This window comes from Hesperophylax consimilis, chromosome 12 (assembly GCF_061612785.1).
Source record: "Hesperophylax consimilis isolate HC1 chromosome 12, BYU_Hcon_1.0, whole genome shotgun sequence".
NCBI lineage: Eukaryota > Metazoa > Arthropoda > Insecta > Trichoptera > Limnephilidae > Hesperophylax > Hesperophylax consimilis.
This window is the reverse complement of record NC_142847.1, coordinates 34,323,615-34,342,672: the sequence shown is the minus strand read 5'-3', so window position 1 is coordinate 34,342,672 and position 19,058 is coordinate 34,323,615. Positions and strand designations below refer to the sequence as shown.

The following is a 19,058-nucleotide window of genomic DNA, read 5'->3' as shown; positions in this document are numbered from 1 at the left end:
ATGCTTGTCGACTGCTTGACTTGCACGTCTATGGACGTAAGTTATTTATATTTAATATTAACAAAAACAGTAACATACCATTAACATATTTTAAGTAAAACGGATTGAGAATTTCATGAAATGTTTTTCAACCATAAAGTTAGCGGTAATCACCGGATTTTATTTTTCAAGATGATGAATTAGGAAATTACATAGAGATTCAATTAAAAACATTTGAGATTTTAGTAATTCATTTATCAGAATTAATTAAAATAAATACCGTGGAAAGATCAATGGTCCAATATGCCGAGCCACGCGCAGAATATCTTGGTACACGTTATTTTAGAGTATTTATTTGCTAGTGAAAATTCGACCGTAGGTCCGTCCAATACGCCGGGACCGTGCGTCGCATATTTGTGTACACGCCTTCTTCACTTACGTCGTTAGAATTCCGACTTTAAAGTATTGTGGCGTCTTCAAATCCGAAATCAACAAGAAAACTTAATACTTCACACGTATCGCTGCGGAAGTACTGAAGTTAGATGATTGATTTAGTAGATACCAGTCCACAGAGCATATTGGTACTTTTGGGAGAGTCTTTCTTAAGTCTCTCTGTTAATAGGAGCCAGTGAATCATCCCCAATCGGGGTATATTGTGAGGCTGAATGTATTGGGGAGGGGAATAAGTAGTAGGGGTAGTATTCGGGTATTCAGATCTGGTCACCAAACACTGCTAAAGCCATTTCAAGTCATTTTCTAATTCTGAATGATGGTCCTTAACCTGGTTGATACTGAGAGTTTAATTTAATTAATCTGGAACGTGCCGCAAAAATAGGTACCTACTATATAATATTATTTCAATTAATTAAATTTCATTCAAACCCGCGACCTCCGGATTTGTAGATGTAAGCCTTGCCCCTCGACAACGGAGGACGTTGGTCATGAAATAATAATTTCTATGTGGGCACCCTAATAAACAACTTATGTTCAGAATCATGGTGATTTCAGGTGATTATAATATATTGTACAATTTTCACATTCGTGACTATTTTAATAATCTCCTTCTTCAATATTCTGCATCAATTTCAAGTTGGTACTTTTATTATTATTTGTTCGCTTCTAGCTAGCAACACAGGAATGAGCGCGCGCATATCCGAATGGTTCCAACCTTTTCCGGACACAGCCGATCGTGGCTACCAGCTGGCACTGGCCGAGCAGCAGTGATCTCGACAAATTACATGTACCTTATACAAGATCATTACACAAATAAATATAAAGAGAATTTCTAATAACCCTGTACGGATAATTAATTTCCTACGATATAGAAAAATACAATAAAGTAACGATTTAAAAAAAAAAATTACACGTGTCTTATGTTAATGTAAGGATACCTTTACATACGTTCCTAGATAAACCCAAGTATCAACATAAATGTATTAGTTTAACAAACAATATTTTAAATTTGTTTGTTAATTTATTTTTTTCTTGCTCATAAACCTTTAATTCCAACATGTGGCGAACTTAATTTTGTAAATATTAAATTAAATTAACCGTAAGGAAGATTGGTTACATTTTTAGGTGTTTATCTTGACTGATGTATTAAGTATTTCTTTGTAAGACACATCATTCAGTCAGACTTCATAAATGATATGAAATGTTAATACAATACATCTTTGCGTTGTGAGAGAATCGAACCCATATTCCCGACTCGAGTACAACTGTGTAAACCACTACTGAATCGAGAATATAATTTCAAATTAATATTTATGATATTTGTATACGTCAGTGTGCTAAAATATCTTTTGGGTTAGGTTAGTTTAAGTCAGATTAGGTTAGGGGGAGACGTACCACAAGTGATTTACGAGTAAAGAACCCCATTTTTGACATTCATAATAAATCAGCTTGTCTTTTTGATATTATTATTTTAAATCTCCGTAGCTTATGATGAAAATTACGTTTGGCTGAACAATGTTGTTTTTACCTATAAATTTCAGAGAAAAGCTACGTAACTTTCACGATGCCAAATCTCAGCGTTCGAGAGTTTTTAGTTGGATACCCACTAATAGATTTTTTATACAGCATCCCCGGGGTTGATAGAGATAAGATGGTAGATAACAGAAGTGCTTTAAATATTGTTATTTAATAAAATAGTAAAAATAACCTATTCATAAAATGGAATGAAATTAAAGATGCTGTCAGAAAATCGGAGAGTTTGTGTGTATTTCCGCATCTCAATAATATCCAAATAATTGGAATATTTCTGAATGTCTTCGAAACTAAAAACTGTTTTTGAACGGTTATGCCTCAAGTTACGCTTTCAAATTTTATTATTAGAAATTAACATATAATTATAAATATTAAAATTTTGAAATCAAACACAAAACTATTTTTAAAATGGCTCACAATACGTTTTTTCGTCCACATACTGAACTAAAATTACTTTAATTATTTTTTTGATTCATATAAATAATTAATTAGAGTTTCACAATTTTTCTTCAAATTGCAGCCCGAACCTTTGGTTTCATAATAATAATAATAAATTCATTATTCCAGGATGTGGGGAGAGATCATAGAGATCATAGAGGTGTACATTTTAATTATTATGTGGTTAACTTCTATATATTCGTATAAAGCTAAGTGTTTTCTCTTTCTAACACCGTTTAGTTCATATTTCTAATTATGTCGGTAAGGGTGACAACGATATTTCTATGAGGCCATATGAGTTGTTCCGAAAAGCGAACAGATTGCCTCTACGGGTAACAGCCGGTAAAAACATTTCGGAGAATCAACAAAGTACACAGAATAAAGTTCACAGTTTTAAAATCCAAACACCTTGATGAAAATTTTCGCTACAATATATTTTGCATATCTGTATAATTAATTTTAAAACACCTTGTAAATTTCACATTATTTGGATGTTTTGGGATTTAAATTAACTGTAATGTCTTTTACCGCATTAACGCCGATCATTAAAATATGTGACGCACTTTGTGAACTTTAAAAACCAGTTTACGCAGAAATTTGATCTTGCCTGGGTGAATTAAAATAATTCAATACTTTGTAAGGTTCGAATTCGCAAATGAATACAATATAGGCAAATAACGCATAATTACAAATAGTGATAATTTAGAATAAATCATTTTTTGGAGGATACCCTTTTATTGTTTATTTATTGTGTGACCAAATCAATAAAATAAACACCTACGATTGCTCAGAAATAATATATAATTTTAAAAGATTTTGTTTTTCTGTCGAATTTGGCAGCCATCTCTGGTCCGGAGCCCCAAAATACCTTAACAAAACCCTCGAGTCTGTGCAGAAACGGGCGGTCCGTTTGATAGATTCCCCAATCTTAACAAACGGACTGCGATCTTAAGAGCATAGGCGTCAGGTAGGTATGCTGTCCTTTTTCTATCGGTATTACAATGGAAGATGCTCTGAGGAACTAGCGTCATTGATCCCTTCGGCACCGGTGCGTAGTCGGGATACAGGCCAAACGCGCGCCCAACATTTGTACACGGTTGATATTTGTCACATGAGAACGGGTCGCTTCTACGATTCGTTCTTAAGTTAAACAGCTCGGCTGTGGAACGAACTGCCGGCCTCTGTATTTCCTCCCTCCTACAACATGGGACTCTTCAAGACCCATGTTCACTCTTTCCTCTCCACAAAAAGACCATCCACACAGCATCCCCAAAGATGACATAGGCCCTGAGGGAAATTATTTTCTTCAGGGCCTCCTGTGTGGAGTTAGTATAAAAAAAATAATAATAAAAATATTATCTTCGTATACGTACACAATAGTTACACCGATAAACTTGGTTTTTCTTGATTTATTCGAGTTGTACTTGGTGTACCTACTCACTTTCTCACTAAGAATTGATTTGATAAAATGGTTGTCGTATCCCGCAACAGTGTAAAAACATTAATTTGGTAAAATAGTTGTCGTATCCCGCAACAGTGTAAAAACATTAATTTGGTAAAATAGTTGTCGTATCCCGCAACAGTGTAAAAACATTAATTTGGTAAAATGGTTGTCGTATCCCGCAACAGTGTAAAAACATTAATTTGGTAAAATAGTTGTCGTATCCCGCAACAGTGTAAAAACATTAATTTGGTAAAATGGTTGTCGTATCCCGCAACAGTGTAAAAACATTAATTTGGTAAAATGGTTGTCGTATCCCGCAATAGTGTTTTTTTTTTTTTTTATAGTGAATACCTCACAAGAGTCCCAACTGCTCCCGTTTGGAGCCAGTGAGACTATGGCATCCCCAATTGGGGGATGTTGTGAGGCTGAAGGTAAGTGGGGAAGGGAAAGAGGAAGGTGGGGAAGTACCTGGCTATTCAGATCTAGTCACTAAACACGGCTAAAGCCATTTGGAGCAACGTTTCAATTCTGAATGGTGGTCTTACACCAGGGCGATACTGGTAGTATCTTCCACTCTGAGAAAGAAGTGTAAAAACAATAATTTGGTAAAATGGTTGTCGTATCCCGCAACAGTGTAAAAACATTAATTTGGTAAAATGGTTGTCGTATCTTGCAACAGTGTAAAAAAAATAATTTGGTAAAATGGTTGCCGTATCCCGCAACAGTGTAAAACAGAGTATCCTCCACTCTGGAACCTGCCGCAAATATACTTACATTATTTTAAATGTGTAAATCGTAAATAACACAAATAATTGATGGTATAAATCAAACTGTATTAGTAATGTTAATACTTTAAGGCGCCGTAGTAAGCGTTCAAAGATGGTTTGAAAGGCAGATTATAAATACTAATGTTAGAGGGAGCGCGCTAATATTAGAAACGATAATAATTAAGCGAAAATAGTGAAAAAATTTAACTAAACACGACTCGTTTGAAATACAGCAAAATCTCTCCACAAATGCTTTAGTTGTTTTTAAAGATACACTGTGAATTTTTGCATTCTTATAACAGAACAAAACGTGTTGTTAATTCGATTTTTTTCTATCGAGAGAATTTCATACAATTAACGTTTCGTCGTAACAAATGTATGGATATTTTCTTCAAAAAAACATAAAGATTTAACCTGTTATAAATCAGTAGAAATTGGGCATGCGTGGGCTTAATTGTATTTTAGAAATACGACTTTGCGGCTGTCCAAAGCGTCGGGTTCGCGTCTTGCAGGTAAAATCTACTTTAAAAAAAGTTAAAGTCCTCAATCGATACACAAGTGACATTATCCGTTTCTTTAGGACGTTGTTTACGCTGCAAAAAGATTCGGCGCACTCAATTTTTCATTATTCCATTGACGTTGTTTACTTACCAAAGGTACTCTTGTCAACAATAACCGCGTCATTTTCACACTTAAGACAAACGTTCTCACTGTATAAGGTCGAAGAATATTTTTATAAATTGACTCGGAATAAATAAACAGCCTCGGATATTTTTGGTCGAGCAAAGTCCACTGTTTTCGACGTATAAACATTATTTTGAAGACGCAGTAACGTTATTACCTAAATCTATTATTTGAGCTTTGAATATTTGATTATCAAATCTATAATTGTACATTTATATGCAGCATACCCAATATGCAGCTGATACACAGAGATCGGTGGCTGCGTGGGTAGAAGTTCATCTGTCTTTGATAATGAAACGACTTAATCACAGACATAGGAATTAATAGACGAGAAGATAATGGCGAGGGGTAAAATCAACTGTTGAAGAACGAAGGGGGTTAAGCTGACTGTGATTCGTCAATAAATCAATCTGACAGTAAATAGGCATCTCGCATTATAATATCACCATTTAGTTCTTAAAAGTAAAATCTGCTTTTGAATGAATAGACATTTTTACATGGGAGCGCAAATTACTCGCCACGTTATGAACTAATTTGCGAAGTCCAAATTCGGCAAAGTAAATTTCTTCTGTTTGCAGAGTCGTAGTTAGTTTCAGAGTATTTAGTTAAGACACTTTTACAAATGTTTCATAATTTACTTACCCCAGTAAACAACGATGAGCACACTTGAGAATCGCTACATTGTGATGTGATAGTATATGTTTCTAAAACTGATCCATATAATACGGTGTGAATAAGCTTAAAATAAAGTAAAATAATGCTTACTTATGGAATGTAATACGACAATTGGGTTTATTCTCTTTTTCAAATCTATTTTTACAAGTTTTCATATCACAAGTCAACATTTTGCCGTGTTATTTCGTAAAATGAACCGATGATGCCTCGACCATAGTTCGCACAAGAATGATGACGTCACGTTTTCAAATTTCACTTGAGGCCATACGCGAGCCCAGCCGGCTCCAATGGAACCGGTATGGGGAGTGGGGATAATACGCTTTTAATCACTTAGGGCAGGTCTACTAATATTCATATGTCTATGGACTTAATATATAAAATTAACCAAACACTTATGTTAAGAATTTTTGTGAAAAATTCCTTCTGTAGCTAACTTTGTATTCTAACTACATTCCTTCTGTAGCTACTTTGTGTGGGCACCTTGAAGTATATCATTGCTTATAATCAAAAGTAAGCTACTCCGTTCACGGAAATAATAAAGTGCAAAACATGCTGTTAACACGTTTAACTGTTTTATTTTTCCATCGCAATATTTATCTTGAACAATTTCACACAAAGACAGATTGACGTAAATTCTATAATCTGACTAGGTACTATTTTATTCCTTTTTTAAATGCATCTATTTGAATTTCGTTTTTGTTTTCTTGATTGAATGAATAAATTAATAAATGAATGAAATGGAATCATGAAAGTGGAAATTAACTCACTTTTCGACAATCGTTGTCGTTGACATTGCATTCTTTCAACGCATTTTGTGGCAATCACACAAACACACGGGGTCTTTCCACGACATTATATTTGAAAATTTACAGCAATTAATAAACGAAATAAATCTCGGTTCCATTCAATTGGGAATTGGCTTATGCGTTATTTTAGTCAGTCCCTGGGAGGAAGGTTCAATCCACAGTCAAACCAATTTTTAATTTTAGTTTCAAAATACATTTTAAAAGTTCAAAGCGGTTAATAAATAGCCAGTCTCTGGGGAAGAAGGTCTAACCCTCAGTCTAGCCAAAAATATTTATGTTAAATTGTCTACTAGCCGGCCCAGGAGATGGCGCAACCAAGTCGTAAATAAAAAATAAATGTACTGTAACAAATAACTTTGTTTTTACGGCTTGATTTTATTTTAAATTTTTTACACACTATTCAATAATAAATACGGTACATAACACGTAACGCGAACTGAGAAACAATTGAAGTAAAATAATAATTTTAATAAACTCATTGTATGTCACCCCCTGTTAAACCATTGGGATTTCTATAGTTTAAAAGCCCATAAGATAGAAAAATGCATGGGGTCGTGGGAAGACCCACTTGGTTACAGACGTTTTGTTTCGCGTCTTGGCCTGTCAAAAGTTAAGCAATGTTTTTTTTTCTAGTTTCAGGGTATTATTATTATATTTTTCCTTGATAAATAAAAGGCTATATACAAAAGTAGTTATTTATTAATCTTTCCAATTTTTCCATCCAAAGCAACAATGTTTCAATATCGTGCACGATGGATTTTATGTTATTTGAGTAAAATGTCTTCGATATTAGTTTCTAGATAAAAATGCTAATAATGTACCTATATATTATACGTGATTTTCAGTTAATCACTTTTTAAGGTCTTCATTAAATTAAATTTACTCCCAATGGGAACATAGCAGTCAAATAGCTTTTTTTAAACAAAAACTGTATAATTTTTTTCTACTTACATTGCCAACGAATATTAAAATATTAATACCTATTTTATAACATATCGAATGGCAACATAATATTGTATCGGTCCAATTTAAAAAATTTCAGATTTCAATACAAAACCATCAAAATTATGTCATATTTTAAACAACGCTTGTATTATGTAAAATCAAATGCCATAAATATGTGTTATTTCTACTGAAGTCAATAACAGATACCCATCCAAACATTACATTACGTAAAACAAAACAATATAGCAACAAAAACATGGCACCTTTGCTATGAAAATGATCATATTGACAAGGTAACAACACACATTTTATGACTCATATCCATACCAAGAAAGTGATTTTTGTAGTTTTGCCAAAGTTAAATATTACTATCAAAGGTCGTAAATACCAAAAACGGGTTTTAGGTAACATGGAGTCTGTAAACCATAGAATGATTCCATTATAAATGCTTGTATTGACTGCATAAAAAACAACATTTTCCTAAATTCATTCAAATTGATATGTTTTATTTAGTTGTGTTTTGATATCGAAATATCAATTTAGTGTCGGATTAAAACATGTTTTATTTGAATTGTTATTATTTACTCGAAGTATTACGGTGATTTTGATCATAATATCTCACATTTCATAATTTTTTTATTGCTAATTTTAATTTTATTCATTATTATTTCTCGAATTCCGCGCCAAAGCAAGCTCTGCGTCTCTGAACCCAAATAATATTTCCGCATGATATATTTCAGAATTTGAATAAGTGTAATTTTTATAGGAATATAGAATATCCAGGTATTTCGCAACTATTATGCTCGTCTTCCTCTACCCATCTTCTATCAGCTTAAAGATTGCTATGATATTATGGCAGAGAGATAGCATTGCAAGCTGGAATCAACTAACATTATTATTTGCCTGTAATTATATAAATAAAATATAATAAAATTTTAACGCAGCACAGCATTTCTAATTCATTGTAAATGACATAAAAAAATTCGAAGTTATAAAACCACATTCGGACAAAGAAACTACACTTATTTTGTAACAAAACTCCACAACATTCATCCCCAAGATATACGAGGGTGGTCTGAAAAGTTTCCGACCTCAACGCAAAGATGGCGGTACTCGTCAGTAAAAGCTAGTGAATGTACCTGTGCATCTTTTGACAGTTACTCGCCAAAGTTTCGGCCGTTTTGGACGCGCAGTTTTTAGTTGACAACAATAGATTGGAAGTATCAATCAAGAATACATATCCGGAAAAAAACATTAAAAATGACATAGAAGACAAATTATAGAGAATTACGCAACTTTAGTCCGCCTCAGCACAGGAAACCCTAGTGAGCAGGACTAAGAAATACCATTACCTTACATAAAATCACCATAATATTTTGTATGTACAATTTTTTATATAGTGATCGACAAACCGGTGGATGCAATCTGTTACATAAAAATTATGCCAAGTTTGTTTAGTCTATATTCAATAATGAGCATTATAGAAATATACAGGGTGTTCGGGGGTAAAGTGCATTAACTTCGGGAGGTGATTCTACATGGTGGTAGAAGTAAAAGAGATAAATAACTTTTTTTTCAAATTCCAACTTTTTTTCCATAGAAGAATATTTATTTTCCCATACAAACAATTAAAGTTTTTAACCTAAAAAAATCCTTATAATGTTTGAATTACGCAAAAAATGATTTTTCTTTTCTACTTCTAAAATCACGTAGAATCACCGTCGGACAACTTGTATATACGCCCTGGTAACGCTCTCGACTAGCAAGCTAGCTAATATATATTTGTACAGCGCCCCTGTAATGATTTTTCACAATAACGGCGCTATGCAAATCAGTATTACTATTATTAATTTGCTATTGCTTTTTTCTCAATATTTGCCTAGTAGCAATCAATGTATGATTTTGGGTCGAACTGAAAACAGCGTATATCCAACAACAGGTCGGCAAAAAATATGATGTATTTTAATGCGCTTCTGAAAATTGACGAATAATTAGGCATTTTGCGGTTTGCTGGTGTGTTCATGATTACTCATTGATATTTCTCACCATTATTCGTCCATTGGCCAGTCTTTTATTAATCGATTTCGTAATGAAAGGACTCGATCGAGCTTCAGCAGAATTGGAAGGGAATTCCTGATGCAACTTGCGCGGAGTGGTGACAATTTCAACGGGGTTTCCCAGCCTATTTGTCGGTAGGAAAAAAACCACACATGCTCTCGTCTACATATGATATTTTTATTGTTTCTTTAAATGGTAGTAATAAAATCATTATGCGTATAGTGTAATGTGGTAAATGTTGGTAACGCGTTGGGCAGCTGTGATGCCATTATCCAAAATTAAAAAAACTTTTCGTTCATGGGTAAAAAAAATCAACACATTTTATTACTCTAATACATCTATTTCCAATTTTCGATCTAGTTGCGTCGTCTCTTGGGTATTTTAATGTAGTCTGCTCTAATGAGCTAGCATCATTGATCCCCGGTGCACCGGTGGACGAGCGTGAACTCGAAGTACACGAGCGGAACACCCGTTCACAGTTGACGATGACTTCTTCTTCTTCAACTCGTTTTTGTGTATGTGGATCGAGTTACTGGGAACTGTTTTTTTCTCCTTGGTATAATCCGAGCCTCTGCAATACCCACATTAATAAATCCCTTTCTACAGCCCCTACCTTAACCCACATCACGACGCCGCCCAACCGAGTGGAAACCCAGCTTTTGTGCCTTTAAACTGTACAGTTAGGGGGGCTCTTGTAAGGTATCACATAAATGTTTTAATCGAAGTCGCACATTTGAAAGGCGATAACGCTATCCCACCATATATTGCTAATAAAAAAATGTACATAAAAGAATTTGGTTGATCTCAACGGAACCTGTCTAAAATAACAAAGTGTTGTCTCTCTTTGGTTTCTTTGCAGCCAAGAAACCTTAAAGCGGCCGCTACACTACTCGCTTCGGCGCTTCGACGAAGTCCTCGACGAAGTTAGCCGAAGTCCGAACTGCGTGCCCACACACTCGTGCAACTTCGCGAGTAGCTCAGTCTCTCGGAGTCCGTGCACTAGGCAACATGGACGTTCAAGTGGCAAATAAAGGATGAAAGTAGATTAAATGCTGTTGAAATGAGATCCCTGAGGCGTATAATAATAATAATAACAATAATTGGATAATTTGTAAAGCGCCGTTTTTGTGAAAAATCACCTCAAGGGCGTATGTGTGGTAAAACCATGTTTGATCGTGTGAGGAATGTGGAGATCCGCAAAGAGTGCAAGGCTGATGTAAGCGTAATGAGTAAGATTAAGAAAGGGACGCTTAGATGGTTTGGGCATGTAGAGCGAATGAGCGAAGATAGGAGTGTGACGGCCGGCATAGTCCAGTGGTAACGCATTGGACTGCCATTCCGAAGGTCGCGGGTTCGAACCCGGCGTGCGCAAATAAATTTTATTTGATTAATTTGTGTTATTTCACAATTAATTAATTAAAATAATATATATTATATTTGCGGCACGTTCCAGAGTGGAAGATACTACCAGTATTGCCCTGGTGTAAGACCACCATTCAGAATTGAAACGTTGCTCCAAATGGCTTTAGCCGTGTTTAGTGACTAGATCTGAATAGCCAGGTACTTCCCCACCTTCCTCTTTCCCTTCCCCACTTACCTTCAGCCTCACAACATCCCCCAATTGGGGATGCCATAGTCTCACTGGCTCCAGACTGGAGCAGTTGGGACTCTTGTGAGGTATTCACTATAAAAAAAATATAAAAAAAGGAGGATATATGATGCAAATGTGAATGGTAGCAGAAGTCGGGGACGCCCGAGGAAGACATGGCACGATCAAGTGAATCAGATACTTGAGTCGGGCCATGTCAAGAGTCAGAACAATAGAAGAGTATGTATGAGACGATGTATGAATGTGAATGAGGCAAGGAGTGTGTGCCAAGACCGAGTAGTTTGGCGGTCCGTCCTCTCTGCCTACCCCTGCGGGGAAACGGCGTGATGGTTAGTTAGTTATCTTTATGGTCCCTTTCAATTGGGTCCCAAATAACCGCCTCGGATTGGAGTGTTTCTAGGAACAAAAAAATTAGGTCCTGTGACCACAGTGTAGAAGCCATATTTTATTACGTATAGTCACTATGACTCTGCGCACGCACAACCACCAAACACGACGTCTCGAAGCGAACTGAAGTGAACCGAGTAGTGTGGGCAGACACTTCGTGTTCGAACTTCGAGTCCTTTGACTCGGGCGCATTTACCGACAACAATCGGAAGTCGGGCCAAGCGAAGCGAAGATGCCCGAAGCGAAGCGAAGTTCGTGCCCACACTATCGTATTAGGTCAACTTCGATCAACTTCGCGAGTAGTGTAGCTGGGCTTTAAGAATTATCACACACCCACACACGCAACCCTTTGCAACAGAACTTATAATTCAGAAAGGTCCATCCATTGCCCTCGTATACCTGCGTCATTTCACCTGGGCCTGGTTCAATCACCTGGGATCAAGGACCACACTACCAGCTTCAAAAGTAATTTTCTACCTTTTCGGACTCAACTTCACAAACATAACCATCCACATAAAAAGGCCCACACGGAGAAAAACTAATAAAAAATGTTGCTAATTTATTAAAACTCTTTAAAATTATTCGTATTCCTGTTAAAAACGGGATTGTAGGCAATGAATTGATAGATAAAACTTTAAGAAAATTTCCAAAGTTTCGTCACAATGTATGTGTTCATAAAAATCCTAACATTTTTGCATTTCGTCATGATATGTTACTAAGTCAAACGCAGGTGGATGTTCAACCACATGTTCCGATATTATTACGATTTTACTAACACTTTATCAAGAAGCTGCTTGCAGTCCTGTTTTTAACAGGATTACCAATAATTTGAAGAGGCATTACTCATTTTCTTCCTGTTAACAAGGTCGCCGATCTTCCTCAAACACTATTTCGCACAAGGTGGACATTAATTAATGTAATCAATTACTTATAATACATACCGTGTTCCACGCTCATACCGAGAAACTTTGGGGGGGTGATTCATTATTTATGAAAAACCTGGCTAAAAAGTGTATAGGTACATGTTTTTTCATTATTGCCCAAATAAAATTATAAATTTCTTTTTTATCTTGTTTACACAGTGTTCATACGAACAAACCTTTGTTTATTTGAAATGTGAGGGTAGCCATTTTTTTATCCGAACACATGCATTACTCGCAAAAGTAAAGCTTTTTATTACACTGGACTTTTTTTTACATCCAATTTAATTGTTATTTGTTGTTATATAAATGGCTTCGTTTGCAAAAAAATTAATCGGATATTTTTCTTAGATTATTATGAATCTTCGTATAAATAACGAACCATTTTTAAATTATTCGATAAACTATACATTAATTTTAGTTATGATTATGTGAAAAAAGCTGCTGAATTTAAAGCTTTTTGTAGAAAACATGTTTTTTATAGTTAAAGAAATATAGATTTTTCACTTTCTAACTAAATATAAGCTACATAATATTATATAACAATAATAATTTACACAATAGTACATAACATCTCATCTTAACAATCACTCTACATTAAATAGTAGTGATTATTGGATAATTTGTATAACACGTTTTTTGTGAAAAATCACCTCAAGGGCGTTGTACAATTTATTACGAGTTCCTAGGTTCTATCAATTTTATTATTTACAAACACATACAGAAAAACATACTCGTCTGGCAGGTGCATTCTGTTCGCTTATCTTTAGATCGAATAAAGCGAATCCGTACGCCAAATTGAATGAATATTTAGTTAAGTCGAAACAAAACACAAAATGATCCGCCGCTTGAGGCAATTGACGGCCTCCGTGGTCGAGGGGTAACGCTCTTGACTAGCAAGCTGGAGGTCGCGGATTCAAATCCCGGCGTGCGTTATTAAATTTTATTTGATTATTTTGTATTATTTTACAAATTATCAACTAAAAATAATGTATGGTATTTGCGGCACCTTCCAGAGTTGAAGAGATCTCAGTATTGACCTGGTGACCTATTGACCATTCAGAATTGAAACTTTGCTTTAAATGGCTTTGGCCGTGTTTGGCGACTAGATCTGAATAAGCAGGTACTTTCCCACCTTCCATCTCCTTCCTCTTCCCACTTCCTTCAGCCTCACAACATACCTCAATTGTGGATGCCATTGTCTTACTGGATCCAGACGGTTGGGAGCAGTAGGGACTGTTGTGCGGTTTCACATTCAAAAATAAAGAAAATGATATGAAGAGTACAATCCAATCAGTTCCAATATTTAAAATGACACTTGAAAAATAAAAAAACATATCTGAGTCACTCATAGACAAATCCACATTCGAAAAAAATAATTATAATGGGTTAATATTTATTAATACTTTATGGCCACTCAACAAAGAACCTCTGTGTTTCGCTCAACCATTATCGTAATAGAATTTACTAACTTTTCTTTTTCTTGTTCCCAGGTTTGTTAACGCGACAGAGGTGGCCAGACTCTGGGGAGTATTGAAGAGAAACAAGAAAATGAACTTTGAGAAGTTCAGCAGGGCGATGCGATACCACTACAAGCAAAAGGTTCTGGTGTCCTCAGTCCCCAGGCTCGTCTACCAATTCGGAACCGCACTCAACACGCCCAATTTCAAAACTAGTAACCCAAATTTCGAAAGGTCCACTTGACCTATTCAACCAAGCTCTGGCATTGATGGCTGCCATTGGATCACAGGAAAACGCTAAACATCGGATCAAATAAACAAAAGACTATGAACAAAATATTGGATCAAAAAACCATGCTTCAATAGATGCCCCGAAGAGGCAAAATATTGTAGACTTCTTTCTAATTTAATACTATAAAACCGTTATTGTCTTGTTTTTCGTATTCATCGTTTGTGTTGTGGAACATCGTGGAAAAATTCGCATAGGTTGTGGACAGGTTCAGTTGACCTGTTGAATCCAGTAAAGGCTTAAACAACTGGATCAAAAATCTCTTGGTCATCGGATGACCTGAAGATGTATTTTCCAACTATAGCACGACTTCTGCAGACAGCAGCGTTGCCACAACAGGTATTATAGATACACAATATCTTTGGATTTTAAAAATAGTCCTTTTGTGTTGGTTCCTTCTATGGCCGCCTGCAAAGTCAGCTGTGACAAGCTTTACGTGGGTATGAGTAACTTATGAGTCAAATTTCATAGATTTGATAGGTCAAGTTTGAATCTAGCAATAGCTTGTCCACTAGAGCGATAGCTACCCAAATTTGGGAAGGTGGTTTATATCAATTAAAGTGAATCATAAATTTAAAAATTCTTATATAATTGATTTATAAAGCCTAAAATTATTTGATAAGCGGTTAAATCGAGATGGATCATTGGCTTTAAACCACAGTAAACACTTTATATATTTCATAAATAATATTAATTTAATCCAAAGGCCGAATCGAAAACCGAACATCCAGAAATCCCTATCGCTCTAGTGGAAACGATATTCGTCAGATGAAATCGCCATATTTGTCAGAAACACTGGATAAATTTGCCGTACACATCACGTCAACTATTCATCTACAGATGATGTAAATATATAATAATCTACTCGAGCGATCGGTTGTATATACATTTACCATATTATTTATTTAATATCACTCCTCAAAATATAAATATGGAAACATGTTAACTATTTACTGCGATTTAAAGCCAACTAATCCCCCTAGATTTCGCCTTATATCCCATATATTTGGGTTCAGCAAATTTGGCTTTTTATGACAAGCGATCGGTCAAAACATTTTTGTAAACTTGCCATGCTATGCCAAAAATCGCTCGAGTGGATGCGTACCGTATGTGTTTTGCATAACATAATCGGTATAAGTTTTTGTTTTATTTATTTATTGATCCATGAATAATACAATTTGATTGTATTGATTGAATACCTAGTAATAAATGATTGTCATAGTGAAAAAAGTGGGAACCGACATTGTATAATATAATTCTTTTGTGACGTATTTTCATAGAAAGCAATAAAATGTATAATCGAAAAAGGGGAACACCAAGCAATTCGTGTTCTGAATAAAATATTAATAATTTATTATTTCCCACGTATAACGTGTATACACTACAATGCACTATGAATTCACAATAATAAATAATATATTCATGAAATGAAATCAACATAAACCCTCATAAATAAATGACTGTTGCTAGACAATACAATTATTGTGCCATTGAATGTGATGCCTTCTTTACTAATAATTCCCCTGTTTAAACAAACAAACAAAAAATGTATAGAATAATTAATATTTTGATAAAAGCTTTAAAAGTGCCTTTAATTTTTTTGTTGAAACTATGTTTAATTTAATATCAAAATAGATGTAAATTAATCGATTTAAGTTAAGATGTATATATCTAGTCTTCTTTTTAAAAAGGTTTGCGTCTTAAATGTTTTTAACAACAGGGTATATTGTAAATATCGCAAGATAGTTTTATATGAATAGTTTATAAGTACATCTTTAATTCTTGTTAAATTAAGATCTCTGATTTTAAAAAAAAAGACTTAAGAAAATGTTTTTAACTTTTCACCAAAAGGGTGGCAAAAAAAGACGAATTGGGAGATATGTATGTTTAAGAGTTATTATTTAACCTGTTAATTATTTTTTGGAAAAACTCCATCATAGAGTAGATATTTGTGTATTGCTTAAAGCCGACCGGTTTCGGAACAATATCTACATGTCATCTAATTATTATTTTTTTGGTAAACTAATGTTTAAGACAAGATTTTTTTATGCATAGCACAAAGGGTAACAATTATTTTATAAGCAATAATTATTAGCCTGAAACGTTGGCGTCATGTATCTTTTATCAGGAAATGTTGAGATCAACGTATTTTTTATTTTAAATTTACCAGTATTTAAAAAAAAGTCGATATTAATTTTTCATCTTAATTTCACTGCTTAGGTTGGTAGTGGAAAATGAAATTGAAGACGCCACAGAGTTACCAACATAATTTAGTAAAATCATTTTTTCATTATTTTTTTAATAAATATAAATTTTTTTATATAATGCATCTTAGTAATTATGTTAAAAACATACATCACAGAAATATAAAAAAAACTTAAATTTCAATAAAAATATAATTCGACAAAGTTTACAAAATTTTGTATTTTAATTAATTAAAAAAATCATTCATCAAATTCTAGCGTAAGTATATTTCAAAACAATTCTATTTGATCGAACCTAGGAATTTTCATTTACTTTACTGTCGACGTACAAAATAAAACAGGAATTTATTGCTTATAATAAAAATAATGACTCAAAATGAACCTTTGACACCATAAACATCTAATATTATTATGTAAATTTAAACAGGATCTGAAGAATATTTAGTTGTGGATGTAACCTAGGTATAAATAGACATCAAAGTGTTTTTGCATGTCGCTATTTTACGGTCACTTTATAATCACGATGTTACCATTTTACTTTTGTATAAAATGTATAAATAATATGCTGTTGTTTTTTATTTAACGATAATATGGCCAAGTTCCTTGCTCTGAATAACGTAATTAATTGTATAGTATATAAAATAATTAGTACTTAATTTGAGTTTTAATTTGGCTTTAATATTTGCCCAAATTAAAAAAAAAAATAATGCAAAAGGTATAGCAAATATCTAGTACCGATACGTGCTACTTTATTTATTTTTGTAAACGTTATAACATACAGGCCATTAAAGATTATAACATACAGGTCATTAAAGAAGCGATTTTTCATGATTTTTGAGGCAAATTATTAAAAAATATATTTACAAATATAATGTAACAAAAACAAAAATTTTTATGGTTTTAAAATTAACTTGACCACCTATCTATCTAAATACGTATGTCTTATATAAAATTTTAAAAATTGACCGAATAAACATTTTTTTTACAATGTTTTGTTTTTTATTTTATATTTTATTAAATTTACGTGGTAGTTTAGGTAAGATTATTTTTTTTTATAATTTCTATAAACACAAAATAAATTGCAAAATTTGCCTCTAAAATCATGATAAATTTATTTATTTAATGGTCCATATTTTAAAATTTAAAAAACAAATAAATTAAATAGCTTATATTTGTACTCGATATTTGCCATACCTTTTGATTAAAATAAAATTTTTCAGTTTGGAAAAGTATTTTGACCTCAAACCCAAATTTAAGTTTTGTATGAAGGAGGCCGCGCAGCCGTTCCTCTTAAGCTGGGTCCAGACATGTTCTTTTGTCCGTACCGTACCTCCGTTTCGTACCAGCGCGAGCGTCGCGATCCAAAAACTCTGGACGCATCATCTTTTGTCCGTACCGTACCTCCGTTTCGTATCCGCGTCGCGATCAAGAGGCCGTATCTCCGTAACGTCGCTGCGATCATCGCGTGTTCATTTCCTCCTACAGCTGGGTCCAGACATGTTCTTTTGTCCGTACCGTACCTCCGTTTCGTATCAGCGTCGCGATCAAGAACGCTAGTTTGGACGCCCGTTCGGTAAGGTACGGTGGTACGGCGTCTCGATACGGATAGAGGTACGCTCCGATCCATCGCGAGTCGGTTTTTCGACCCGTTCAAAGGCGATACGGTACGGGTCTGCGCCAGTCTGGACGTGTTCGCGGCGTCTTACATCTTTCTCTGTTTTTGAACAATTCTAACTCCCACCAACTTCGCCTTTTTTGTTTTTTTTTCGTTATATTATTGTGAATAACAATGAAGGACGCGCAAGCAATCGTAAAATTCTCAAACAATTCCACAGTCGACGACATGGTGGGAGGAAATGAATACGCGATGATCGGAGCGACGTTACGGAGATACGGGCTCTTGATCGCGACGCGGATACGAAACGGAGGTACGGTACGGACAAAAGATGATGCGTCCAGAGTTTTTGGATCGCGACGCTGGTACGAAACGGAGGTACGGTACGGACAAAAGAACATGTCTGGACCCAGCTTACCATGTCGTCGACTGCGGAAGTGTTTGAGAATTTGACGATTGCTTGCGCGTCCTTCGTTGTTATTCACAATAATATAACGAAAAAAAACAAAAAAGGCGACGTTGGTGGGAGTTAGAATTGTTCAAAAACAGAGAAAGATGTGGCGGAAGAGCTTTAATGATAGATTTAAAATTTCAAAACATAAGTGGAAAATACAAAAACTTCACTCGCATGTCACCAAGCGACTTCGAGTACTTCATTAATTTAATTGGGCCAAAAATAAAAAAGGCGGATACCACATTTAGAAAATCTATTTCGATACAAGATAGATTAAGCATAACTTTGCGTTATTTTTAAAGTAATAATTCCTGTTTCCGGGATCCCACAGAACTTCC

The 19,058-nt window shown here is 34.5% G+C and overlaps 1 protein-coding gene across 1 annotated transcript in view; it reads left to right on the top strand.

The window, feature by feature from the left end:
- The window catches only part of LOC149419539 (ETS homologous factor-like), a 33,252-nt gene extending 17,644 nt beyond the window's left edge, over positions 1–15,608 (top strand). The window contains exon 2 of the mRNA XM_089637873.1: positions 14,192–15,608. Within this exon, the coding sequence (XP_089493999.1) occupies positions 14,192–14,402 (211 nt within the window). The 3' untranslated portion in view covers positions 14,403–15,608. The remainder of the gene's footprint in view (positions 1–14,191) is intronic.
- The last annotated feature ends 3,450 nt before the right edge of the window (positions 15,609–19,058 follow it).